At 32.8% G+C, this 24,630-nt stretch overlaps 1 protein-coding gene across 1 annotated transcript in view; it reads right to left on the bottom strand.

Moving 5' to 3' along the window:
• The window catches only part of LOC134848446 (uncharacterized), a 33,234-nt gene extending 15,637 nt beyond the window's left edge, over positions 1-17,597 (bottom strand). The window contains exons 1-2 of the mRNA XM_063865908.1: positions 17,509-17,597; positions 4,368-4,670 (exon numbers count right to left, since the gene is read on the bottom strand). Coding sequence (XP_063721978.1) covers positions 4,368-4,400 — 33 coding nt within the window. The 5' untranslated portion in view covers positions 4,401-4,670; positions 17,509-17,597. The remainder of the gene's footprint in view (positions 1-4,367; positions 4,671-17,508) is intronic.
• Between the last annotated feature and the right edge of the window lie 7,033 nt (positions 17,598-24,630).

The raw sequence follows: 24,630 nt of genomic DNA, 5'->3' as shown, positions 1-24,630 counted from the left end.
AACTTTAGTTGTGTGTTTTTGTTATTCCTGCTCCATAAACCTTAAAGGCAGTCGGAACATTCAGGGCTTCACCCTGATACAAGTAGTCTCGTTATTTTTTTCAATTTCCTTGACTTTTTGTTTTAAAACTTGCTCCTGATGTTTTGAGAGCTGGAAAGTTGAGGTTGTCTTATGACCTAAAATGGCAAAGCTCGCATCAAAAAGCATAAAATGAATATGTAATGAAGAGACGTTGATATGCGAAAAATTAACGAGCTGTTGAAAGATTTATCGACCGTCATATGCATAATGAGCTACTATGTCATGCAAAATGTATTCAGAAACGGAAAACTTAATTGGACTTTCCGTGGTAATGAGATCCAAATTGGTCTCTAATCAATTAGGTAATCGACTATAAGAAATGTGTTCCTGATTCGTGTTGCACTCATTTGGTAGAACATTTTATGAACTATAAAGAAACTGAGCGAGTGAACTGGATGAAAAAAAAAATAGATGACCTTCATTTTATACAAGCTTAGTTATCATTTCATCAGGAGTTAATGTTGAGCAGTCCACACTCTGCGTTAATGTTGAGCAGTATTTTGGTCTGAATATCAAATGTTGCACAAACATATTTGTGCTTGGTGTGGTTTTTATTCGGATAGTAATTACCGCATTTTCTCAGGCTATTTACAATTTTCATGTATGACTCTAATGACTTGAATGAAAAATCCTTTCAGAAAAAAATATTTTAAACTTTATCCATTTTCTGTTAAAATGTTGAGGTCAAAATTGGAAAAAGATAGCCATAGCTCCATTATTGTCATTATCAAAGAAGTAATTTCAGAAGCTAGTTGATCATATTTATTTCCAATTCCATTTTTCTGGAAAAAGATAACCATTAGTTTCAATTTTCAACAGTCATGTTTCATTTTATAATATCATGCATATGCTAATGGATAAGCTGGCGTCAAGAGAAAAAATACACACAAACATTTTGGTTCTTTTTGCTAGAATGAAAAAAGTTTTAACAAAAGAGTGCGCAAAAAACTCAGCTATGGATGGCAGCATGAAAAATACCGAATGAGATTTTTTTGAATTACTAAAATCCACGTTTAATTAAATTATCTAAAAATTATATAATAATGAGATCTGATCCTTTTTTTTTAGCTCTGTCGGAACACAATGCTTTAAGAAAGCATCCTGTTTTTCAAGAAGAAAATCGATTTAGAATAGTTGCAAAAAGAATCGGAAAACATACCAAAAATAAAGTTTCAAAACTTTGGGATTGTTTTAAGCTTGCAAACCCACCTCAAAAGTGGTCAAGTGGTCATGTCAGCCAACACTGTATATGGTTTAGGATCGTCTCTAGAAATCAATAAAAAATTAAAAAAAAGAAAATAGAACTAAATCAATTTCAAAAAGCATTTCAAAAAGCTAAAAAATCAATTCAAATGAAGTTAAATCTATTTTAATCCATAGTTTTTTCTACAGCTTTTTATCGATGCACTTTGTGTCAATTTGAGTCATTTTTAACCTATTCATTATGATTTGAATCAATTTTATCATAGTAATCGTTTTACACTGTTTGGTTATAAGTTTTCCAAAAATAATCGACACTCAGTTGTTATGAATGAAATGGCAAAAAAATTACTATAGTGCGTTTTGCAGTTAATATTGCGTGCTAATGTTTGGCCTGAAAAAGTATTACTTGATTAAATAAGCACGAAGTTTTTGAAGCAGAGTTAAAAATTTCCACTAGAGATTTTAGTTTTCAAGACTCGCTTTAAAATGCGCCGCACTGATTCTTGGATTGCAAAACATAAAAAAGCCACAAAATAGTAATTTACGGTAAAAAAGTGCATTTATTTGACTATAGATTGCAGTAAAACATTTTAAGAAAAAAAAATGCCCAAGTTTTGAAGCAAAAATGATGATTAAGCAAAGTTAATAAGTGCTTAAGTCTAAAAATTTGATCCTTTTAAAACCTTAAAAAATTGTAAAATGTAAACTAGTATCCACCATTTTTTATCCAAGCCAATTTAAATTAGCTTTTTTGGCACTAATTGATCCAAAATGTTTGGGATAGATCAACCTAAACGAGTTTGAAATCTTACCAATTTAAAATCATTTTACAAGGGCAGTACAATTCAGCAAACTTTTTCAGCAAATTTTGCATCATCTAATAACAATTTATAATAACGCGCTTTAAGCGAATTTCAACAACTCAAAGTTGGTCAAGGTTTCGTCTGTAATTGGTTCAAAGTTCATCTTTTATGACAAGCTAATTTTTTTGCGAAATTTCTTACTTACAATTTGATCGGGTATATAATTTAAAAACAAAAAAAATTCAGCGTCAAATACATTTTTTTGCAATACAGACATTTGCAACATTAAAAACTGAAAATGAACACCTCAAAAAGTTCTTGAACCCATTTTGTTTGCCGACTTATTTAAATATAGAAAAAAAACTAAGCAAAGTGTCTCACTTGACATACAATTCAATACATCTGGTTTTGTTTGGAATCTCTAATTTTGCTTGAGAAAAACGTGTACAAAGTCCAAAAATTTCTAGTGTTTCCCCATATCCTTGTCGGATAGAATGAGCAATTTTTAGTAGTTTAGCATAATCATTGTTTACTTCAGCTATATTCATTTTTTGAAACTAAAAAAAAGTTTTTGTGCCTTAGAAAAAGAATTTGATTAACCGATAACGTCACCAAATTTGAAATTAGGGAAATGTTGAAAAAAAGTTAAATACGTTTTCTTCAAGCGTACTATTTCTAGCAGAACATCCGCCAATGTATGACCCTATGAAAACTTAGGAATTGCCGTGATGTATTAATTTTTGTGTCAATTGCGTTTATAGCAGATTGTAGTGTTACAAGTTTACGACAAGTAAACTTAAAAACAATTCATAACGGTTAAGGGCATCCCGAATTATAAAAAACAAAAAAATTCATAGTATTCCAACAATTTTTAATTCTGTCAGAAAAAAAAAATTTAGATAGCTTGAAATTTTTTCAAATTGTTTTGAAGCAAAAGTGCAGTAATTTATTCAAAATTACAAGATTTTTTTTTGTTTTTGCATTCCTGCATGACATCCTGTTTTGAATGCTTTATCTTGAAATTTTTTTGTAATTGTTAAACTTTTTGCATTAATTAGACCAAGTAAATGTTTTTTCGATGGTGTTATAGTGTTATAGATTGAAAAACAGAGGCGAAGCTGCAACTTCGCAAACTCGAGCGAGAAAATGGCAAAGATTCAGAAGGTTTAAAATGCACAAAACTCATATTTTGCACATAATAAATTGGAATCGATAATAAACTAAAGACAACCACACTAATTTTGCATGTAATAAATTGGAATTTTTTAACAAATTTTTGATAAATTATGCATTTCAAAAACCTCCCAAAGTATATCGTGTTTGAAAGTTTCTGATATCGAGTTCCAATTGTTATACTGTTATATGAAATAAATAGTTTTTTTTTGGTTCATATGACAAATTAAAAAAAAACAACAACTATGTTAGCTTATTACTAGTCAAATGTCGAAGCACTAGGCATTATATAGCTAATTCAGCGTAAAAATCAAAAGTGCCGCCAAAAGTTGCGAATTAGGTGGGGAAAAATATGCATCGTACTATCACACTACGCTACGCTAGTGTGAAACAAGTTGCATCGTACTATCACACTAACTACACACGAGTAGATAATTCTTTTAAATGCAATTAACATAACAATATAATATGACAATGCAATTTCTGATTTCCCCCAAATGGGCAATGAAAAAATGGCTGAAGCAAAAACTGTCATTAGTTTCAAAAAAAATATTGTTTTCAATTTTATTTTTAATCCGCATCTAGTGAGGATTTTTTTGAAAAATATCAATATAGTTTTATAACCCTATTGTTTTATTATCCCTATTCATGTCTTGTATTGGCAAATAAAATATTTTGGCAGTCTCCGGCAAGAGGTTTTGCTAAATATCTGCTACACTAGCAGACACTAAACAAAGCGCTGAAATACCTCAACAGCAGATGTTTCCGCCTGAATTTGTTTTTTTTAAATAAAACCTTTAAATAAAGACATCCGTTTCTTGTGAAATTCTATGCCGGAAGTTTTTCACATGTTTTTACAAGATGCATGTATCTCTTAGAAGAAATCTAACAAAACTCTTTGAGATTTCGATTTGCACTAAAGCACGGGATACAAGCGCTGCTGAAAACCCTGGTTTTGGTTTGTAAATAAAATTGTGCTTCGATTTATTAAGCGATTAATTAACAAACAGTATGTAGTCGGAACAATATGCACCATTTGCCCACCTGAGGGCTGTTCGTTAAGCTAACTTTTATAAACTTTTAATGAATTATCCTTTATTAACTAACGTCCCCTTCCTGCTTTATGTCGAATGCTTTCATTGCTGCAAGTCTGACCAGATGAATGATATACGGCAACCACAACACTGAACGAACTAGAGTCGCCACCAGACACGATTTTGCCACCCGAAGCTGCGGCTGCTGACGACTTCGCGCCGGCTTCCTCGGACTGTTGTCGCCAATCTTGCTAGGTTTAGCCGCCGCCTCGGCCAAGGTCAAGTTTTTGTTGTCATTATTCGGATGCTTATTTTGGAGAGCGGAGGTTGTAGGTTGATTTGCAGCAGCAGCTTTCTGGTCCTGGCGTTGTGCAACCTAAAATGTAAAAGAGCTTGTTTTTCTTAATGCCCTTAAAAGTCGCGTCGTTTTAGAAACAAAGTTATTGAGAAAACCTTATAAAAAAATCGCAACGACGCGCACTCCACTATCACCTTAAGCCTCCCCTTCCCCGTCCATCGACCATGTCAACTATCTAATCCACAAACAAACTTTATTGAGTATAAAAATCATAATGAAGGGAACTTTTCCCCGCTAATTTAATTTGGGAACATCATCGTTCAGATGTTCCAGGGACATGTTGACAATTAGTCAAATCGGGTAACTTCCTCGCGACAGAAGGACTAAATTACAGTAGGTAATGAAAGCTAAACTATATTTTAAATCAGTTTTCATAAATTTGAAACAAAAGCATCAAAACCCGTACAAATCAGTCTGATATACAAAAGTTTATTTTTTGGTTACATGTTTTTTGCCATCAAGGGCATCTGTCATAAAATTGCCCCCCCCCCTTTGAAAGCAAAATCACTAAAATGAATCAATGTGGGCTAGTCTCAGCGGTTGTGTAAATTTAAGTGGATGTGGTGTGGTGTGGTCTAACGGTATCGTTATGACGTCATTATAGTATTACTTTCAATGCTAGTTATTAATCGTGCTAATCTTGCCTATTGGCTATCAAGGTCGCTACCGACCTGTCAATCTATACTCTATTCATCATCAAGTGCGCTCACTCACTCTTTCTCAATTTATGAAAGATTTAAGTAGAACTCTAGAATTTTGTCATGACATTATTTATATTATTTACAATCTTATCTATTATAAACAAGGTGAATTGAGTCTTGTTTAAACTGGTATTCCTCAAGAAACCACAGTGGGGAATTTATAGTTTAGAGGAAAACTGAAAACAAGAAAATTGGGCAAAAACTCTTTTTTAAGCCAAACAACAAGCAGTAGGCGGTAACATCTAAATTTCGACCAATAAATTTTAAAAATACAATGAGAGGATCATAAAGTAAGAAGGGCTCTTTTACCGTTTCCGCCCAGCCAGATATAAACCACTATACGTTTTTACTTTTGATTTTTCGAGATCGCAAATTGTGACAAAAATTGTTTCTAATTTAGTAACAAAATCACATACTAATTTTTCAACTTAACCCAATTTAAAACGTAACCAATTTCACAGCTTTAGCAAAACTCCTCTGTGCTTTATCTTGACGTTCATAAAAATTTTTGTCAACCAGCTACAAAAACAATGAAGCTAAATTATAAGCTGAGATATACTGATATTTTAACTTTACCAGCACAAAATTTGTAAAACGTGTTATTATCAGAAAAAAAGCGCATGAAATAAATCAGAATTATTATCGTGTCAGTATTGTTACGGAATTCCAAAAAAAACTGACTGAAAGCAAATCCAAAAATTGTCGGCTAAAAACAATAAACTCATTATTGATTTATTAAATACCTGTGTTATAGCAATTTTTTGTTTTGCAATTGCAAGAACTGAATTTTTTTTAGCTTTTTCCGCTTTCAACTTTTTTCGTCTAATTGTGGATGTTTTATTTTTCTGACTGTCAAAGAAAGTGGGATATTTATGCTTGGGGTAGTTTTTTTTATTCAGTCAATTTTCAGCAATCAAAATAATAATTTTTAACAAATCTGAATCCTGAAAGGTTAGAAGGTTTTTGGTTAATCGGTTCTTCTCTCTTTCGTTAGCAAATTGAGCTCTCATCCTAAAATTTTTTCACCAAAACAAGGTTATTCGAAATAACGGTTTTTCGATTTTTGCTCTGAGAAATTTTCACCTAATTTGAAGAAAGATTTGAGCAATTTGAGCGGTTTTTTAGACAATTGCGCTCAAAATCTTGCTTCAAATTGAGCGGTTTGAGCGGTTTTTGAACGGTTCGTCTAAGAAAAACCGCTCAAAACCGTTCAAATCTTGCGCGTTTTTTTTTTAGATAAACCGTTCAAAAACCGCTCAAACCGCTCATTTTGAAGCAAGATTTTGAGCGCAATCGTCTAAAAAACCGCTCAAAGCGCTCAAATCTTGCTTGATTTCAATTGCGATAAAGTCTTGCAAAGTTATGGACTTTGTGATTAAAAGTTTGCCCAATTTGGGACACACGTTAATTTGTGAGAAAAATCAGAAACAAAAATCAAAACTTAAAAAGACGAAAATCAGAAAAAGAACAAGCAAAATGATTAAGAATTTTGTAGTTTAACATTGTTAGGATTCGTCTCTGCACTAGTAATGTGAGATGACTGTTCAAAATTAAGAAAAAAACATGTGTATCTGCAGCCAGATAAACCACAACAAAACTGCTCCTATCAGGGCAAAGCCCTGATTGTTCCAAGTACCCATTATCTGGTGCCAAACAGTTTTTGGTTAGGAAAAAATTGACAAGCTATGAATCTAAGGCTGATAGTATCCAATTTTAAGATATAAAATTTGCGTCGTGTTTGATATCAATAAGACCAAACAGCTTGCCTCAAAACAGTTTGTAACAATTTTTAGTGCGAGATAAGCATAAAACGAGTAGTTTAGCTATGAATGAGTCAGGTTTGAATAGTGATGCTCCAACCCGGCTGAGACCCCCGATGATCCAGAGATCGATGAGATTTCTTTTTTGAAAATGGACTAAATTCAAAAAAACATTAGAAGCAAATATAATTCTCACTTTAATAAAATCGGAACACAAAATGAGGCCCTGATATTTTAAGCAATGAATCCGAGTTATAGGTTAATTAGAAATAAGAAAATTTTTTGGTCTTTGAATAGATCAACCTCAGATTAGGACTTGATTTTGTTACTATAATTTACGTCGGGTATCACTTTCAAGACTAACTATTTTCGTTCCGACTTTCGATGAAATTTTTTTTCTCCAAACCAGTATTACGTTTTTTAACTAACCAATTTTTTTACTACCATTTGAAATTCAGTCAATCTTTTGAAAAATATGGCATTTGAAAACTGTCAATTTGGTTAATTTGCGGCACTTAAAGCGCATTTTTTTGCGCTATTGCCGCAGGAATGGCTATTTGGCTATTTAATCAGATCATTAATTGTTCCAAAAGAAAATGAGGGAAGACATTCCTGTCAAAAATACGTTACTAGACACTTTACTATCATTTTTTTTGCAATTCGATTCATATCAAGCAAAACATATATACTTAAAAAATAGTCACAGGTAAGAAGTAATGAGCAACTCAAATTCTTTTTGCTATAAATTATTCCGTCTTTAGTCCGACATTTGCTGTTTTGTTTACATTGAAGCTTTTATAGATTTTACTGGCGAGCCAAGCAAAAACTTAACCAACTTTCTTACTTCAAATATGAAAAAACAATTGTTTCAAAAATTTTAAATAAAATAAGATGTTTTACCAGTCACTTTTTTAAAATTTTTGGGTTAACGTGGCCAATTTGGCTATGTTCTTGAACGAAATTATGCACGCATTAAAGTCCAAAAAATTTGATCAAAAGTTGTTCAAAAGTGAACTAAGCCATGCACTTTAGCAGATCAATTATTTTTCTGAAAAATCAAAATAAAACAATCATTGTTTGATTTTTATTGCTGAAGGGAACAAAACAAACAGTTTAATATAAAAAACAAACAAAAGCTGATTTTGAAAAGTAATTATGTTTTAGCTTGTCAGTTTAAATATAATTACATTCAGGAATTTAAGAATATAAATAGATATAGAAGCGGACAAGTCATTGGACCATCTACACAACCAGCCGTTGGATGATCTCCAAATGTTTCTTTGTGTCATTCGTAATGGTTTGTTACTCCTTTATGCAAAAAGAACGAGCTGTGGTTTAGCTAGGGTTTTTTGCCCGGTAACAAAAAAAACTCCCACATGGTCAAATTCTCAAAAGGTCTGATTTATAATTTTGAATTAGTTTTTAAACTCAATTAGTGACGTTTTCGGGAAAAAATATTTTTAAACCTCTAATTGTCTTTAAGTGTGTCAACTTGAATGTTTTTTTTTCGATAATTCAGCTTAAACGGGCCATTAAGTTAAAGACATTGTAAGAAAAAAACATCAATTTTACGCTCAGACAAAAAACAATTATTTTTAAACCGGGAAAAAAGCTTTCTCTCCACTCGATTTATTGTGCAGAAGCAGATCTTTTTTCCAACTACACGCTTCAATAGTTTGCTGACGTAGAGATGAAAACTCTTTACATAATCTAAAGTATAAAAAATATATACAGATCCAAATCTGACAAAGATTCACACAATGCAGGAAAAACTTTTAAAAAAAGAATGCTCAAAAACAATATTCGGGCTGTATTTGACGGTTTCTACCTAAAATTGGTTTTTTGTCGCGCGCTTAATTCTAAAAAAAAATTTTTTTTTTGCGCCTGAGAACCTTCATAGCTGCTAGTCTAAAAATAGATGAGGTAAAATAGAACAAGTGGGATAAAATCTTGAAGGGCTAGGGGCTTCTCTCCCTGAATCCACTTGACCTCTTACCTCTTCTAGTCTCCGCATTTTTTTGAATTGTTTGCATTTATAATGTACGTCGCAATTATGTTTGAATGTTCTGGCTGAATCGCAGATACAATTTGCATCTTGTTGAAACAAAATTTGCATTTATTTGAGGTTGATTCAAAATCAGTTTTTCTGTATTTAGTTTGAATTGCTGCTATCCATTTATTTCCAACCGAATGCAAGAAATCAATAATAATTAACCGCAAAGGTGAGTGTGTAGATCAAATTTAGTTTTTGCTTGCATAAATATTCATCTGGCTATTTGGAATTTGGAATTTTTGTTTTATAACTCCATCAGCATTTAATAGCCTTTATCCCCGTAAGACAAAAAAACCTAGAATGGTAAAGAAATGAGCAAAAAAAACAGTTTTTAGGTGATTGTCTATGGAAAAAAACTTCAGTCAATTCAAATCAAATCAATTTTTTTTCGGAAAAAGAAAGTTCGGATTCGAAAAATTGGAAAAAAGCGGGTGGCTTACGCCCCCACTCACTTGCAGATTCGACGACATCAAAAACCATAGGGTCTCCCAAAAGCCCTAAATTGTGTCTAAGGGCACGTTTGGAAGACTGCTTAAACTGCTCGTTTTATAATTAACACGTGACGAATTATCCCGCTCTACGAAGTTGTTCCAAACTGAACTGAGACAACTATATGGTCTTATCGTTTCCATGCGTGCCTCAAATATTGACTACAATTTTTGGGCCAAGAGGACGAACTTTTTCCGGTCATGTTTCAGTAACAGAAGGAAAGTTACCAGAAGGTCAAATTTAAAAGCTTCTAGAAGCTCGAAATCCAACAAGAAATCAAAAAATTTTTTGCCAGAAAAATTGACACGCCTCCAGAAAAATTGACAAGCATATCATAACCAAAAATGATGGGATCGTTTCTATTTGTATTTGAACTCTTAGTTCAAATGTCTTGCTCATTCAGCTAACTACTTTTTTTCGAACTTCAAAATATTCTCTGCTACTGTGCATCATCCGGTTTTAATTGGTAAAAATTAGTACCAGCTTATGTACATATTTTCAATTATGCTTCTTCAATGATATAAAAATTCAATACAGTAATAATTTATTATTTTTTCTTGCAAAAATCATGAAGGTTCGAGACAATACAGCACTTCCAGAGTGAAATAGTGAATCGTTTTAGATTAAATTTTAGAAAATTTGAATTTCAATTTTTTTATTGCAATTTTTAAAGAAATTAAGGAAAAATACATTTTTTGTTGGTTTTCTCTTTCAGAATTTCTTGTTTCAATTTTTAAAAAATAGGACGGAATAATTGTGTTTGAGTAGTTTTCTCCTGACAAATTTCAACGTTTAATTAACAGTTCTTGATGAATTTTTCATATTCACATTGTTGTTGCTCAGAAATTATAAAAAAATTTCTCCAGCTTTTTTGTAAAATTATTGGGATTAATTATTGCTAATTTGGCCAATTAGGGACGATTAACTTGGGATATCTTTCTAACTATTACGCAGTAAGCAAAAATGTAATCGATTCAACAATTTAACGATTCCAATTTGACTTAATGCATGCTATTTGTTCTATTTAAAATTTAAATATATGCAAAATATATCCGTTTGTTTTTAATGTGTGTTAATTTGTTTTTAAGTTTTGTAATTTGTTTCTAAAACCTTCATCAATATAAGCAAACGTTACTCCACAGACCTTAAGAGACAGTCGGATTATTTAGGGTTTCTTCATGATATGAGCAGTTTTTTCTAATTTTCGGTAATCCAACCAATAGTTTTAAACAAACTCCCTTATTTGAAATATAAGCACTCAAAGTTGTTCCAAAAGATTTGAGACCGGCACTTGGTCCAATAGTTCCCTTTACAACTCAAAATATAACCTTCTCTGTTTGATAGTGGCTGTTGGGGAGAACAAACAAACTGTTCAACATTTTTACTTCATCAAAAACTTAAGTTTTAAAACTTTTTTTACAGGTCTTTGTTGCAATCAGGGCTTTGTTCTGATATACAAGTAGTCTTGTTATTTCATTCATTCGATAAATTGCTTTCAGAGTTTTTCTGAGTTAAATTTTGTTAAAACTGTTCAACCCAATTAAAATCGGTTAGGTAAAAGTTTTCAGTTTAAAATTTCTAAATTGGGTTGGTTTGGGCGTGTCCGTTTCAACAGTTTAAGTGATATTTTAGCTAACATGGGCAATTAGGCAATGTAATCAATTTTCAGCTCGGAAAAAAACCAATTATTTTTTTAACAAGAAAAAAGCTTTCTATCCGCTTGAATTACTGTGCAAAAGCAGGTCCTTTCTCCTTTTAAAAGCTTCTATATTTTGCTGACGTTATACCAGATAATTGAGCAAAACTATATAAAAAAACTAAAAATTAAAAAAATTAAAAGAAAAAATAAAAGCGATAAAATACGAATTTGTGATAAAGTAATATGCTGCTGGCTCAAATTTGAACAAATAGCTTGAGAGACCTTTCTGGGACAACTTTGACCGAAACAACTCAAATGCTTAGCTGACTTGAGCTGATTCTTTATGCAAAATAACTTCAACTGAACCAAATTGAATCAAATAGATTTTCAGCGAACTAACGCTTAGAATTAAAAACTGAATTACGCACTAGGAGTGTATATACTATCTCTACGTAAATAAAAAAAGGCATGTATCCTATCTCCCACCTATTTTTTGCTTCATTTTTATGTTACTTTCAGGGCCAGGAAAGGAAACTAAACAGCGTTTTGTTTTACTTGAGAAAAATTAACCGGATTCAAGTCATTGGATGATCAACTTGTAGTCTAGAAATGTTGCTTATCTTTTTTTGTTCAACATACCTCCGACTGAGACATTAAAAGTAAAGAGAAGAAATTATAGGTTAATTAAGGTTTTTGTCCAATTATAAGTAACAAAAAAGCTCCCGGAAGTTCAGGTGTAAAAGCTCCCAGAAGATCTGATTTATCATTTTTAAAAACCTTCAGTCATTCCAATTAATGACCTTTTTGAGAAAAAAGTATATTTCGATAACCTTATTGGGTTTAAATGTATCATTTTTATTGGTTGTTTGAATAAAACGGGCATATAAAATGGAATTTATCGACAAAAACAAGGGCATAAATGTTACTCTCGGAAGCAGCCATAATTGTTTTAAAATCAAGATAAAGTTTTCTCTCCACTGAATGCATTGTGTGGAGGCTACATTTGTCCAATTAAACGCTTCAGTAACTTGCTGACGTAGAGCCAAAAAAATTTTCGCATTTTTAATAAATACAGAAAAAAAACTGTAGTGAGTTATAACCGATGGTCTTAACTCATAGAGTAATTTCGGATAGGGTACACCGTCTGCTCGTCACGCTATCTTATTTTCGGCCGGATAGATTCGTGCAACTTCTTAGTCTAATACCGATCCTAATCTTACTCTTATACTATTCTAGTCTCAGGTTGTTTAACTAGTCTCTGCTAGGCTAAATAGATCTAGGGTATACTGGTTTATTGCGGCTGCTGAAGTTCTCTTGGAGAGGCAGCTAATTTCTAAGTTAAATTCAAATCTCTCTGGTGCTGAAATTACAAGTAATTTCAGCACTTACAAATAAGTGGGTTGTTAGTTAGATGGATCATGATTGGTTAATATTAAATACTTTACAGTGGTAAAATATCTAATTTATCCAATCATAAAATGTAGTTTAGATCAGGTTCCAGTAGAGATCCAATCTGACAAAAATTTATTGGCTGCAGCTTAAATGATGAAAAAACGGCCCAAAACAAAGTTAACGTTTTTTAAGACAATGTCTACCTAATCTTCATATTTTTGGGCAGTCGCTCGACTCTATGTTTGTTTTTCATATTGTGCCCGAGAACTTTCGGTGCTGTTAGACTAAACTAAGAATAGATGACGTAAAATAGAACAAAAGGGATAAATCGTTGAAAAAGAAGAGGCGGGCGTCAATTATCTCCCTAAATCCAATTAACTCTTCTGTTTTTCCGCATTTTTTATTTTGAATGTTTTGCTTTCATATTGTACGTCGCATTTATATTTGAATGTTTTGTGCTAATTTGCATAGACAATTTGCAACTTGTTGAAACAAAATTTTTACAGATAAAATTGAACTACTGCTAATCAATTTTGGTCACTCTCAATGCAAATCATCAAAGTCACCTTTGCAAAAATTAATTGCAAAGACGTGTCGTGAGAAGATTACATTTTATTTTGCTCGCATAAATTTTGTTCTGGCTTAGGCAATTTGGAAATTTTGTATTATGGCTCCCTCAGCATTTAATAGCCTCTACCCCCGTAACACAGAAAAACCTAGAAAGGTAATGGAATGAGCTAAAAAGAAACTGCTTTTAGGTGATTGTCCATGGAAAAAAAACTTCAACCAATTCAAATCAAATTGAATCAAATCGAATCAAATCAAATCAAATCAATTTTTTTCGGAAAAAGAAAGTTCAGATTCAAAAAACGCATTAAAGTCCAAAAAAGTCGATCAAAAGTTGTTCAAAAGTGAACTAAGCCAGGCACTTTCGCAGATCAATTATGTTTGAGCTTGTCAGTTTAACTATAATTATTTTCAGGAATTTAAGTATATAAATATATATAGAAGCGGACGAGTCATTGGATGGTCTACGCAACCAGCCATTGGATGATCTACGAGTAGTGTCCAAATGTTTCTTTGTGTCATCCTTAATGGTTTGTTACTCCATTGTGCAAAGAGAACGAGCTATGGTTTAGCTAGGGTTTTTTGCCCGGTAACAAAAAAAACTCCCACATGGTCAAATTCTCAAAAGGTCTGATTTATAATTTTGAATTAGTTTTTAAATTCAATTAGTGACATTTTCGGGAAAAAAGTATTTTTAAATCTCTAATTGTGTTGAGTGTGTCAATTTGATTGTTTTTTTTGATAATTCAGCTTAAGCGGGCCATTAAGCTAAAGACATTGTAAGAAAAAAACATCAATTTTACGCTCAGACAAAAAACTATTATTTTTAAACCGGGAAAAAAGCTTTCTCTCTGCTCAATTTATTGTGCAGAAGCAGATCATTTTCCAACTACACGCTTCAATAGTTTACTGACGTAGAGATGAAAACTCTTTACATTATCTAAAGAATAAAAAAGTATACAGATCCAAATCTGACAAAGATTTACACAAATGCAGGAAAATTTTTAAAAAAGAATGCTCAAAAACAATATTCGGGCTGTTTTAGACGGTTTCTACCTAAAATTGAAACTTTTGTCGCGCGCTTGGTTCTAAAAAAAGTTTCTATTTTGCGCCTGAGAACCTTCAGAGCTGCTAGTCTAAAAATAGATGAGGTAAAATAGAACAAGTGGGATAAAATCTTGAAGGGCTAGGGGCTTCTCTCCCTGAATCCACTTGACCTCTTACCTCTTCTAGTCTCCGCATTTTTTTTGAATTGTTTGCATTTATAATGTACGTCGCAATTATGTTTGAATATTCTGGCTAAATCGCAAATGCAATTTGCATCTTGTTGAAACAAAATTTGCATTTATTTGAGGTTGATTCAAAATCGGTTTTTCTGTATTTAATTTGAATTGTTGCCATCCATTTATTTCCAACCGAATGCAAGAAATCAATAATAATTAACCGCAAAGGTGAGTGTGAAGATCAAATTTAGTTTTTGCTTTCATAATTTTTCATCTGGCTTAAGCAATTTGGGGTTTTTGTTTTATAGCCCGTAACACAAAAAACCTGGAGTGGTAAGGGAATGAGCTAAAAAACAGCTTTTAGGTGATTCTCTATGGAAAAAATTTTCAATCAATTCAAATCAAATCAAATCAAATCAATTTTTTTTTCGGAAAATGAAAGTTCGGATTCAAAAAATTGATCTGCGCACAGTGAGTACAAATATAGTCAGGGACAATTTTAGGGGGTAGGGAAAAGCGGGTGGCGTACGCCCCCTTTCCTTTGAGGAGTTGACGACATCAACAACCAAAGGGTACCCTAAAACTCAGAAATGTTTCTAAGGGCGCCTTTGGAAGACTGCTGAAATTGCTCGTTTTATACATTACACGTGGCGAGTTATCCCGCATTACGAAGTTGCTCCAATTTGAACTGAGACAACTATCTGGTTTTATCATTTCCATGCCTGCCTCATATGTTGATTATCAGTCTAAAATTCATAATTTTGCCAAATTTTAATTTAGCACAAAACTATTCGAGACCAATTGAATGGCAATCGGAATTTTCATGGCCTTGACTAGATACGAGCAGTCTTGTTTTTTATTAGCCCGCCTACAATTTTTAGGTAAAAAGAACGAACTAAAGATTTGATAATATTTTTTCGGCCACGTTTCGGTAACCTTATAAATTTTCGAGGCGAAAAAAAAACAAGAAAAATGAGAAAAAAAAACTTGCTCGACAATTTAAATTTTTGGGGTAGCACAAAGTGCTAAACAACTTTGAACTTCAGCAGCATAAATTTTGAATTCGTTTTCAGTGCTCTGATTTCATAATTAATCACTTTGTAAATAAAAGTAACACACTTGAGTGATAGAACATCTGAATCAATAATTAAAAATTTACAAAAAATTGTTAATTTCAGTCGAAGTTGTTAGTTTTAGCACGAAAACTAAAAAAACATCAACTATGAACGAAAATTGATTTGAAATTGGTTCATAGTCACAATGGAGACATACCAACAACCATTAAAATGATGAGAAGAGACCGTTTGGAGAAAAAAAGCAGTTTTTCAGTGGCGATGTGAATTTAAAAATTGAAAATTGAATATTTTTTATGAAAAGTTTTGAATTATCTGTTCTTTATTTTTTCAACAACTTTGAAAATTTTTTCGACATTGTTGAGCACAAAAAAGGGCCAGATAGAAAAATCAAACTGTTTCACATAGGAAATGATGGGTTTTTTTGGTTATACCCTCCAAATGTAAAAAATGAAAGCGAATTTTATTATTAAAAAATTGAATCGTTTTAGCTGAGAATTGCAGAAAAATTATAACGAGCTTTAAATCAAGTTGAAAATTGCAAAAATTTTTATTGAAATGGCAACTAAAGCGCATTTGGTCAATGATTTGTAAAAAATTTTGCGGAGAAAACCGCAAAAACAGTGAGAAAAGCCACTGAGAGAATAAATTAGGTAAACTGCTTCGTTCTGACAAGTTCCATAATATTATCTTGCATTTTTTAGTAATACCTATTCGAATTTGTGTTCAGAGATTCGTTTTCAATTTTCATGGTTTAGTGGGGGTTATAGCCATGCAGACCCGCAATTTCCAACATGGATTAGCATATTTTTAATGTTCTAACTAACTGAAATCGTCTGCTCAAGAATAAAAAGAATAATAGACAAAACCTAAAAACAGGGCATAAAAACAGCATAAAAACAGGGGGCCGATCGTTTAGCATACCAATCTTTTTAGCATTCAATGTGGAAAATGAGTCTTTTAGCGGACCAACGTTGTAACAACTGATACATGATTGATTGGCAGACTCAAAAAGGCGCTCAGTCTTGGGCCAAGCTTCCCTAATTAAGACAGTTATCTCACGAATTGTTAAAAAAAAACACTTTTTAACTTCAAAATCACAAGTCTAAAATAGCAGCAAAACAAAATTCATGTGCACAAAAACACTCGTGCCGAATGGAAGCCCAGCGGATCAAGCGGTCGCTAATCGCCAATGCCGCGTTTAAAGTTAGCGTTTTGGCTTGCTAATTGTTCTGAGTCCGCTGAAAGATTGATCTGCTAAAAAACCGGTCTGCTAAAATGCCTAGCACCATACAAATAAGAAGCTTTTGTCGGGAAATTGAATATCCAGCAGCAAAAAAAATTAGGGCAATCAATTGCTTAACTATTTGTTTGCAGGTGCTTTCAACGAGTACAAACTCCAGTGCCGAAACTAAAAATGCGTTCAACACGGCAAAAACTTGATGATATTTTACAAGTTTTCAATTCGTTTGTGAACTATTTGCTTTTTTGTGACTACTGCTTTGTTTCGAGACAAAACCGAGATAAATGCTTGAGAATTGTTCAGAAAAAAAGTTTCTTCAATAATCAAATCTTGAACGCTTAATCGACTCAACTACTTTGTTAGGGCATGCTAACAGTCCTCATGACAATATGCTAATAGACAATAGGCCGGTCCCCGAGTAAAAAGAGTATTCTGAATAACATTCGGCACTGTTGAACAGTAATAAGTTTTTGGCACTGTTGTACTTCGGCACTGTTGTACTGGCCCTTTGCTTACCCTTAAATCGAATGAAAATCAGTCTAACCAAATAACTAGTAATAACTGGTGAATAAACTGTCTACTAATTGAGTGCTAGATATTTCACCTTGTTTTGCATAAATAGGTATCTAAATCACGATTGGCTTTTGGGGGAACAATTTCCCCAAATTAAAACCTTTTAAAAACATAAGGGATGTCTGTAACTATATCCTCCTCACCTCGAGTACCTAGTAACGAATATCCCCCTCTAAAGGCATAAGTCAACGGTTAAGCATATGAGAATAAAACCTAGTAACGAATCTCCTCCCCTCTTTTGCATTAATTCGAACTTGCGGGCTTTATAAGTTAATTAGATTTTAGTGAGAGAATGTAATCATAAATTAGAAGCAAAATAATCTTTTCAAGTATTGTCTCAATAATGATGAAAATTTCTCTATGTTAACGCGAAGATTTAAAAACTACAGATTAGAAGTAGAAAATAACAGATTAGAATTGACGTCAAGATCTTTTTATTTGGTAAAATTTGTAGATCGAATTATGCACACTAACTGAAGTAAGGGCATTATTGAAAGGGACCCGGATCGAATAAGCCAACCCACTATTGAAGCATGAACAAATTAATCTAATCAACTAAACAATCAATGCAAGGAATACTCGAAATAATTATGTCGAAACATTTCGAATTGCCTAGTTCATAGACTCACAGAAAATGATTCACATTGAATAGGTCGTACTTTTCTCAAGCAAAAAAACAACTTATTTTAAACCAAAACTTTTTTTAAATGAAAACAAAACAGTTGTTTATAATCTCAGTGTTAGAAAAAATAGTTGGAATTTGAAAAAAAATGTGTCCAAGAGCTTGGATTGAAAACAAAAGTTGGGCATAAAAGTTTCATATTATAGTCTATACAGTTCATACTTCTAGCCAGGGGCGGATCTAGGGGAGGGGGCTAAAATTGTTATAAACGCGCCTTCGGTGCCAATATATAATAACTTTGAGGGGGAGCGCGCGCCAAAAAAAACGCATTTTTTTTGTCAAAATTTTCCAAAAAGTGCCCAAAAACGGCGCAGAAATTTGTTTGCGGCGCAGAAAATTTGGCCAAAACAGCATCTTTTTAGTGCTTTAAGAGAGCTCAAAATCAGTTTGGTCGACCTAACGACCTAAAAAAACGGTCGTCAAAATTTTCGAAAATTTTTTTGAAAATCTGCACCCCCCCCCCCCCTCGAGAAAATCCAAGATCCGCCCCTGCGTCTAGCAATTTGTATGATAACTACTTTAGGATTAACATTTCCCACAGTTTCTGAAGATGTATGACAAGCACTTTTTGCAGACCAAAAAACTCCATGACACAAAAACTAACAAGACTGCTTGTATCAGGGCGAAGCCCTGAATGGTCCGGCTCTCTTATAAGTTCTATGAAGCAGTGTTCGCTTTACAACAATTGATGAGTTTTTCAGAAAAAAAATAAGTATCTTTTTTGAGATTTTTCAAGTATTCCGTCATTTTCTTCGAAATTCGGAACAATAAACACTTCGAGTTTCGCTTTTTATATTTTTTGTTCGAAAACACATTACTCAAGAGTTTTCCCAAATAGGAAAATATACAGACTAAGTGGTAAAAATCTCACTGATAAACAGCAGTCGAAGACTTGCTATCTAAGATTGTGTAACAAATCGTAACATTTTGAAAAAGTAACATTTTGAATCTGGCTAGAATATAATTTTGTTTTAACAAATTTAGTGGATGAAAATTGTCGCTTGTTTTTCTGACTGACCCTCGAATTATTTTATCATGTAAAAACGTATTTTTTTTCTGAGTCCATATAAAAACACTATTGTGCTTTTTGTTTCCCTTTGTGAAAAACGGGAATCTAGACTATGTTATAGACTAAAAAATAACAAAAAATGCTCAAGTAATGAATTGATTTTGCAATTTAAAAAAATTCAGCTTTTTTACAAATATGAAAATTCTACCTGAAATTTTTAATTGCAGTGATGCAAAAACCTTATCATACAAGTGTTGCGGTAAAAACATCGTATGCCTAGCTTTTTGCACGAGAAACGTAAAAACCGTTTTTACGGAGACTTCACCGTCCCAAACTAGTTTGAAATCAACCATCGAAGACTGTTTCTTCAGAAAACCAGTTTTAATTCGGAACTAAATCAGAACGCAAATCAGCAGGTTAACTTATAAAACTATAAAATTTAGGTTTAAGATTTATTTTCGATCTATTTTTAATGAAAATCCCCCTATGGCAACCTATGTAAGAACATCATGGAAAAAAATTAAGTTTACTAGAAGATCAATTAATTTTTTTGTAAAATCGATTTGGTATTAGCCTATTTAAACACGAGTGTAAAGGTTCATACACTGATACGACATACGATTTAACAGTTTAGAGTGCACTAGAATTGCCATCTGATAATTGCACAGTTTAGAGTGCACTAGAATTGCCATCTGAGAAGCACAATTGATTGCTTCGACAATTTTCGGAGAAAACTACCGCAAAAAAATTGTGGCCGTGTAGTTTTTTCTCCAGAGAAAAAAATGATTTTCAAACTAGCACTTTTTATAAAAAATAGTTTTTATCTACTCAAAATTATTGTTGTCCTGAACTCAAACTTACAAAAATAGAAATTTTACTGTGATCATTTTAACAAAGGTTATGGGGGTTTTGAAAATTGCAAATTTGTGTTTTTGGTGTGATTAACGCGTTATATATTTCGTGCTTTTAACGCGTGAGCGGATGTTTATATCGTCTTAGAATAGTTCCAAATTGAAATCAGGCATGCTCTTTGGTATATCTAATGCTATGCAAAATGCGAAATATATCATTTTGTTTTTTGAAAAAAGAACTGGAAAGATTATCTTTTTTTTTAGTTTTCACTGAAATTTTTTTAAATTTGAACTACGAGCAGTCTTCTTGGATGTATACTCTCATTTGAGAAAGAGAATAAATTATTGTTTTGAATTTTAACGAATAACCATGCTGAGTAAGAGATCAATGTTTACCATTAAAGAAATTTTTTTAGGCAATGAAAATTTTTATTTCAGTTTCTTGCAATTTTGAAAGAATATGTTCAAAAAAACATAGAAAAAATTTGAACACTCAATTTGGTCAATTCTCAATTAAGGCTTTTTGTTTGATTTGCTCAATGATAATCTAAGGTCGTACCTAAAGTTTTGGCATTAAAAAGTTACGAAAATGACAAATACCAATAAAAGTGAGAATAAATATTACCTGAAAAAAGTTGCTTTGAGAACCCGTTCACTAAGTTTTATAATTTAGTCAAGAAGAAAGCATCAATTAAAAAGGTGTTAAAATTTGTTATATTAAATCAATTTTTACTTTTTGACCCAAATTGTTAAAATCAATTTTGAACATTACGTGGCGAATTTTTGTATTTTGTGAAATTTGAGCGGATTCTGCAACAAGGACGATCTTTTTTTCCAACTCTCAAACAAAGCGACAGAGTATTTGTTCTCGTGTGGTTTTTTCTTCAGACAAAGTTTGACGTTTGAACTAGCAGTTTTTGACCGAACTTTTATATTATTCGGAACGTATTCTTGTCTTGAACACAAATTCAAAAGAATACCTCGAGAGTGATAATTTTTCGTTAAGTTATGGGGGTTAAAAGTTTGGCAATATAGCCAACTTGTAACAATTAACACGCGATATATTCCGTGCATGCTCTTTGGTCTACTTAAAAAATTGCTATATGTTTTTTGAATATTTCATGAATTATATTATTTTAAGTTACTTCATAGAAATTAAAACGCAGTCAGGAATTTTTGGGCTTTGCCCTGATACGAGCAGTCATGATATTTTTCTGTTCTTTCGTTTTTCTTCGTTCCGAAAAAATATGGACATGTTCAAAGACTTGTCTCTGGGACACAGAGACCTACACATACCAAATTGTGCGCCTATCCAGTGCACAGTTTGGCATCATGATGCATTTCAGCCAACTAGTTTAGCCACTCGTTTTCTATTTGAGTCAATCAGGGTCGTGCAAGGTCAAATTATAAGTCAACCGGCCCAAGTATAGATCAATACATTAGTCAATAACAGTTGGGATATGGGTCAAACTAATTATGTTGATAGCAGAATTTTTTTTGATACCGTTGAGTTTTTGGCAGCAGATCAAAATTAGCTTATCCAAAAAGTCATCTATATAATTGAAAAGCACTCATATCTTTTTGGAGTGATATAAAACAAAGTAATAATGGCTGTTCTAAAATAACATAAGTGATAAATGGTAGAAAAAGGAATTCTTGTAAATGGCATGAAAGCAAAGCACTAATTGAATTGATAAATTCCGCAAATCTTTTCAAACGCATTAGCTTTTAAAAATTAGCTTGCAACGAGCACTTTTTTCAGCTGAAGTGTTCCTCAAAATGTATTTGGGAAAGATAAATTAAATACTTTTTTCCTGATGAAAAGAGTTTTAAATGATAGGAATATATTTAGATTTTCATTGAAAATTACGCCATTATGAAACTTTAATATTTTGGAAGTCACCATAAAAACTGCTACACTCTGCGATTGTTCATAAAACTTTTTGATTAGTTTAATAAGATAAATAAAATAAAATACTAGCAAATTGAGGGGAGGCGTCAAATCCCTAAATGTCCCAATTGCACTTCAAGGCCAATTAGAAATATTCCGTTTGAAAAACTGATATAATAAATTGAATAACTGAACAAGGAAATACTTTTTATTTACATGTTTTTCTTCAATTTAACCTCCACGTGTTAATGTAAAATACAAAAAGATATATTGACCCTCGTCCTATTCTGATACCGGCACCAAATGACGAGTCTCAATTCAATTTGGAACAAATTAGTTATCCGCTCACGCGTGTTGTAAGAACCCAATAAATCGAGCGATAATTGCTCCAAATTGGCCTTATTAAGAATTTTCGAACCCCTATAGCTGAACCAGAAGCAATTGTTAAAAATCAGTGTTGAACAAACTTAGGTAAAAAGAAATCACAGTTTTAGTGAGACAAGCTACAACGTTATTAAGCAAAATCATTAAGTTATACCAATAGCCCGAAGGAAATGGCGAGATATTAGTGAGAGTACATAAGCGAATAGTGAATGCCGCGCAATGTATATTCATTCAGACTGGAGTTTGTCTTGATATCTACTTTTTGACGTTGTGAATTGCTCGCCTGGGTGATCAGATCACCGGTTGAATGTGGAATTTAGTTATATAGTGTTGGAGCCTAGATGTATAAATTGATGAATTGATGTATATATAAATGTGTATTTGACCCCTGCCGACTCAAAGGGTCCCCCTTTTGTACTGTTTTGGGATTTCTTTTTTTGCTGACTGAACCTAAAATTTTTCTAACATTACAAGGCCAAACTGTGCACTGGATAGGCGCACAATTTTGTGTCTGTATGTTCCTGGATTCCAGAGACAAGTATTTAAACTGTTCCAAAATGTAAGTGGATTCCATTTACAAGATTTACGTGGATTCCGCGTGCATATGCTTGTAACATAAAATTTGTCGGCACATTTATTTTGTTGCGGACTCCGCAACAAGCAAATATAGCTAGTTGTTCTGGATTCCACAACTGTAAGTGGATTCCGCAAAATGTAAGTGGAATCCGCAAATGTAAGTGGAATCCGCAAAATTTGTAAGCGGTATCCGCAAATTGTAAAGGAATTCAGAAATTTGTTTATTACTGAACTTGCATATGCACATGCGGAACTTAAAAGCAAGGAGTCAACCATTGTCAGCGGAATCTACGAACAAATCATACAACCTTGGTTAACTAAATCAATGGATGTTACACTTTAGTATTTGCAAGCAGTTTTTGGGATCATAGTTTTGAAAACACAACACCGAATAAATTTATTGGGTGAAATCGGTAATTTGGTTAATTGATTATTGGGTTGACATATCGCCGTATTAGATCGGTTTTTGGGATTCAGTAATTGAGATTCCGTTTTTGGGATTTTGTAATTGAGATTCAGTATTTGTGAGTGTGAATTGAAAGCATTTTGTTCATAGGGAGTACAGGATCTCTTGAACTAGTTTGAGCAAATTAGTCTTAGATAAAAATTACCAAAATTGATTTACAGCAGAATTGAATTTTAAAATCAAAAACACAAATATATAGTCCTGAAAATGCTGCCATATCAAACTACGTTCTGGTTTCGCATTTTAAAAATATTTCAAAATGGCCAAATTGAAACTTTTTTGTTTTAACTGAATGGCTTGAAATGAACTAATGAATAAGTTTACAGGAATTGAGATTGATGACAGGAATTGAGATTGAAGTTAACCTTTGTAAAAAATCAGATTGAAGCTGGGCTGGGTATGTTTGACAAGAATCGAAATGAGATCGAAATTTCGTATGTTTGTCAGGAATTGAAATCGAAGTTGGGTATGTTCCACAGGATTAGAGATCGAAGTTGGGTTTTTGACAGGAATTGAGATCGAATGTTTGGCAATGCAACTGGTAGCTGATCAACGTATTAATTAAAAGACATAGTTTTAAACGCTACTACTCATTCATGTATGTAAACGGATTCCGCAAACAAAATGCGGATTCCATTTACAATTTGCAGATTCCACTTACACTTTGCGGATTCCGCGTACAGTTGCGGATTCCCCAATAGCTCAGTTCAGCTATACACATGTCTCATTTTTTGTTTGTGGATTCCAAAAACTGTTCTGGATTCCGCAAATACGGTTGCGGATTGCACCATTTTGCCTATTTTGGAGCAATTTTGAACGGTACAATGTTTTAGGTATTTGTTTGTGGAATCCAAAACAGCAAATAAGATCAAAGAAAAGTAGCAATGTTGCGGATTCCGCGACAATTCTGATTTTGGCCTGTTGCGGATTCCGCTTACAATGCAGAGAATGCACATTTTGGTCTCGTAATAAAAGGCGCCTTTGGCCTCAAACTATATTAATTTTGAGGGGGGAGCGCGCGCCAAAAGGAACGCAATTTTTTGGTCAACATTTTTCAAAAAGTGCATATTTTACCTGTTTTTTTTTCACAGAAATTTGCTTGCGGTGCAGAAAATTTCTTCAAAATGAGGTCTTTGTAGTGATTTGAGAGACCTCAGAAATCAATCTCGGTGACCTAGAAAAAAAGGTCAACGAAAATTTTTTCGAATTTGTTTGAAATCCGCCAACACATATGTTTATATGCAGACTCTCCCATTTAACCTGTGAACTAACCAATTGAGAGTAAGTTTGTTTTCCCAAGAGCGTTATCTTCCCAGTTGGCACTTGCTTCCAACAAAATACATTTTTCATTTTTTATTTATCCGTTTCCAAACAGGGCGTCGACATTTATTTAAATGGTTATATGT

The sequence above is a fragment of the Symsagittifera roscoffensis genome, chromosome 6 (assembly GCF_963678635.1).
Source record: "Symsagittifera roscoffensis chromosome 6, txSymRosc1.1, whole genome shotgun sequence".
Taxonomy (NCBI): Eukaryota; Metazoa; Xenacoelomorpha; order Acoela; family Convolutidae; genus Symsagittifera; species Symsagittifera roscoffensis.
The sequence above is the reverse complement of the archived record's forward strand: the minus strand, read 5'-3'. Positions and strand labels throughout refer to the sequence as shown.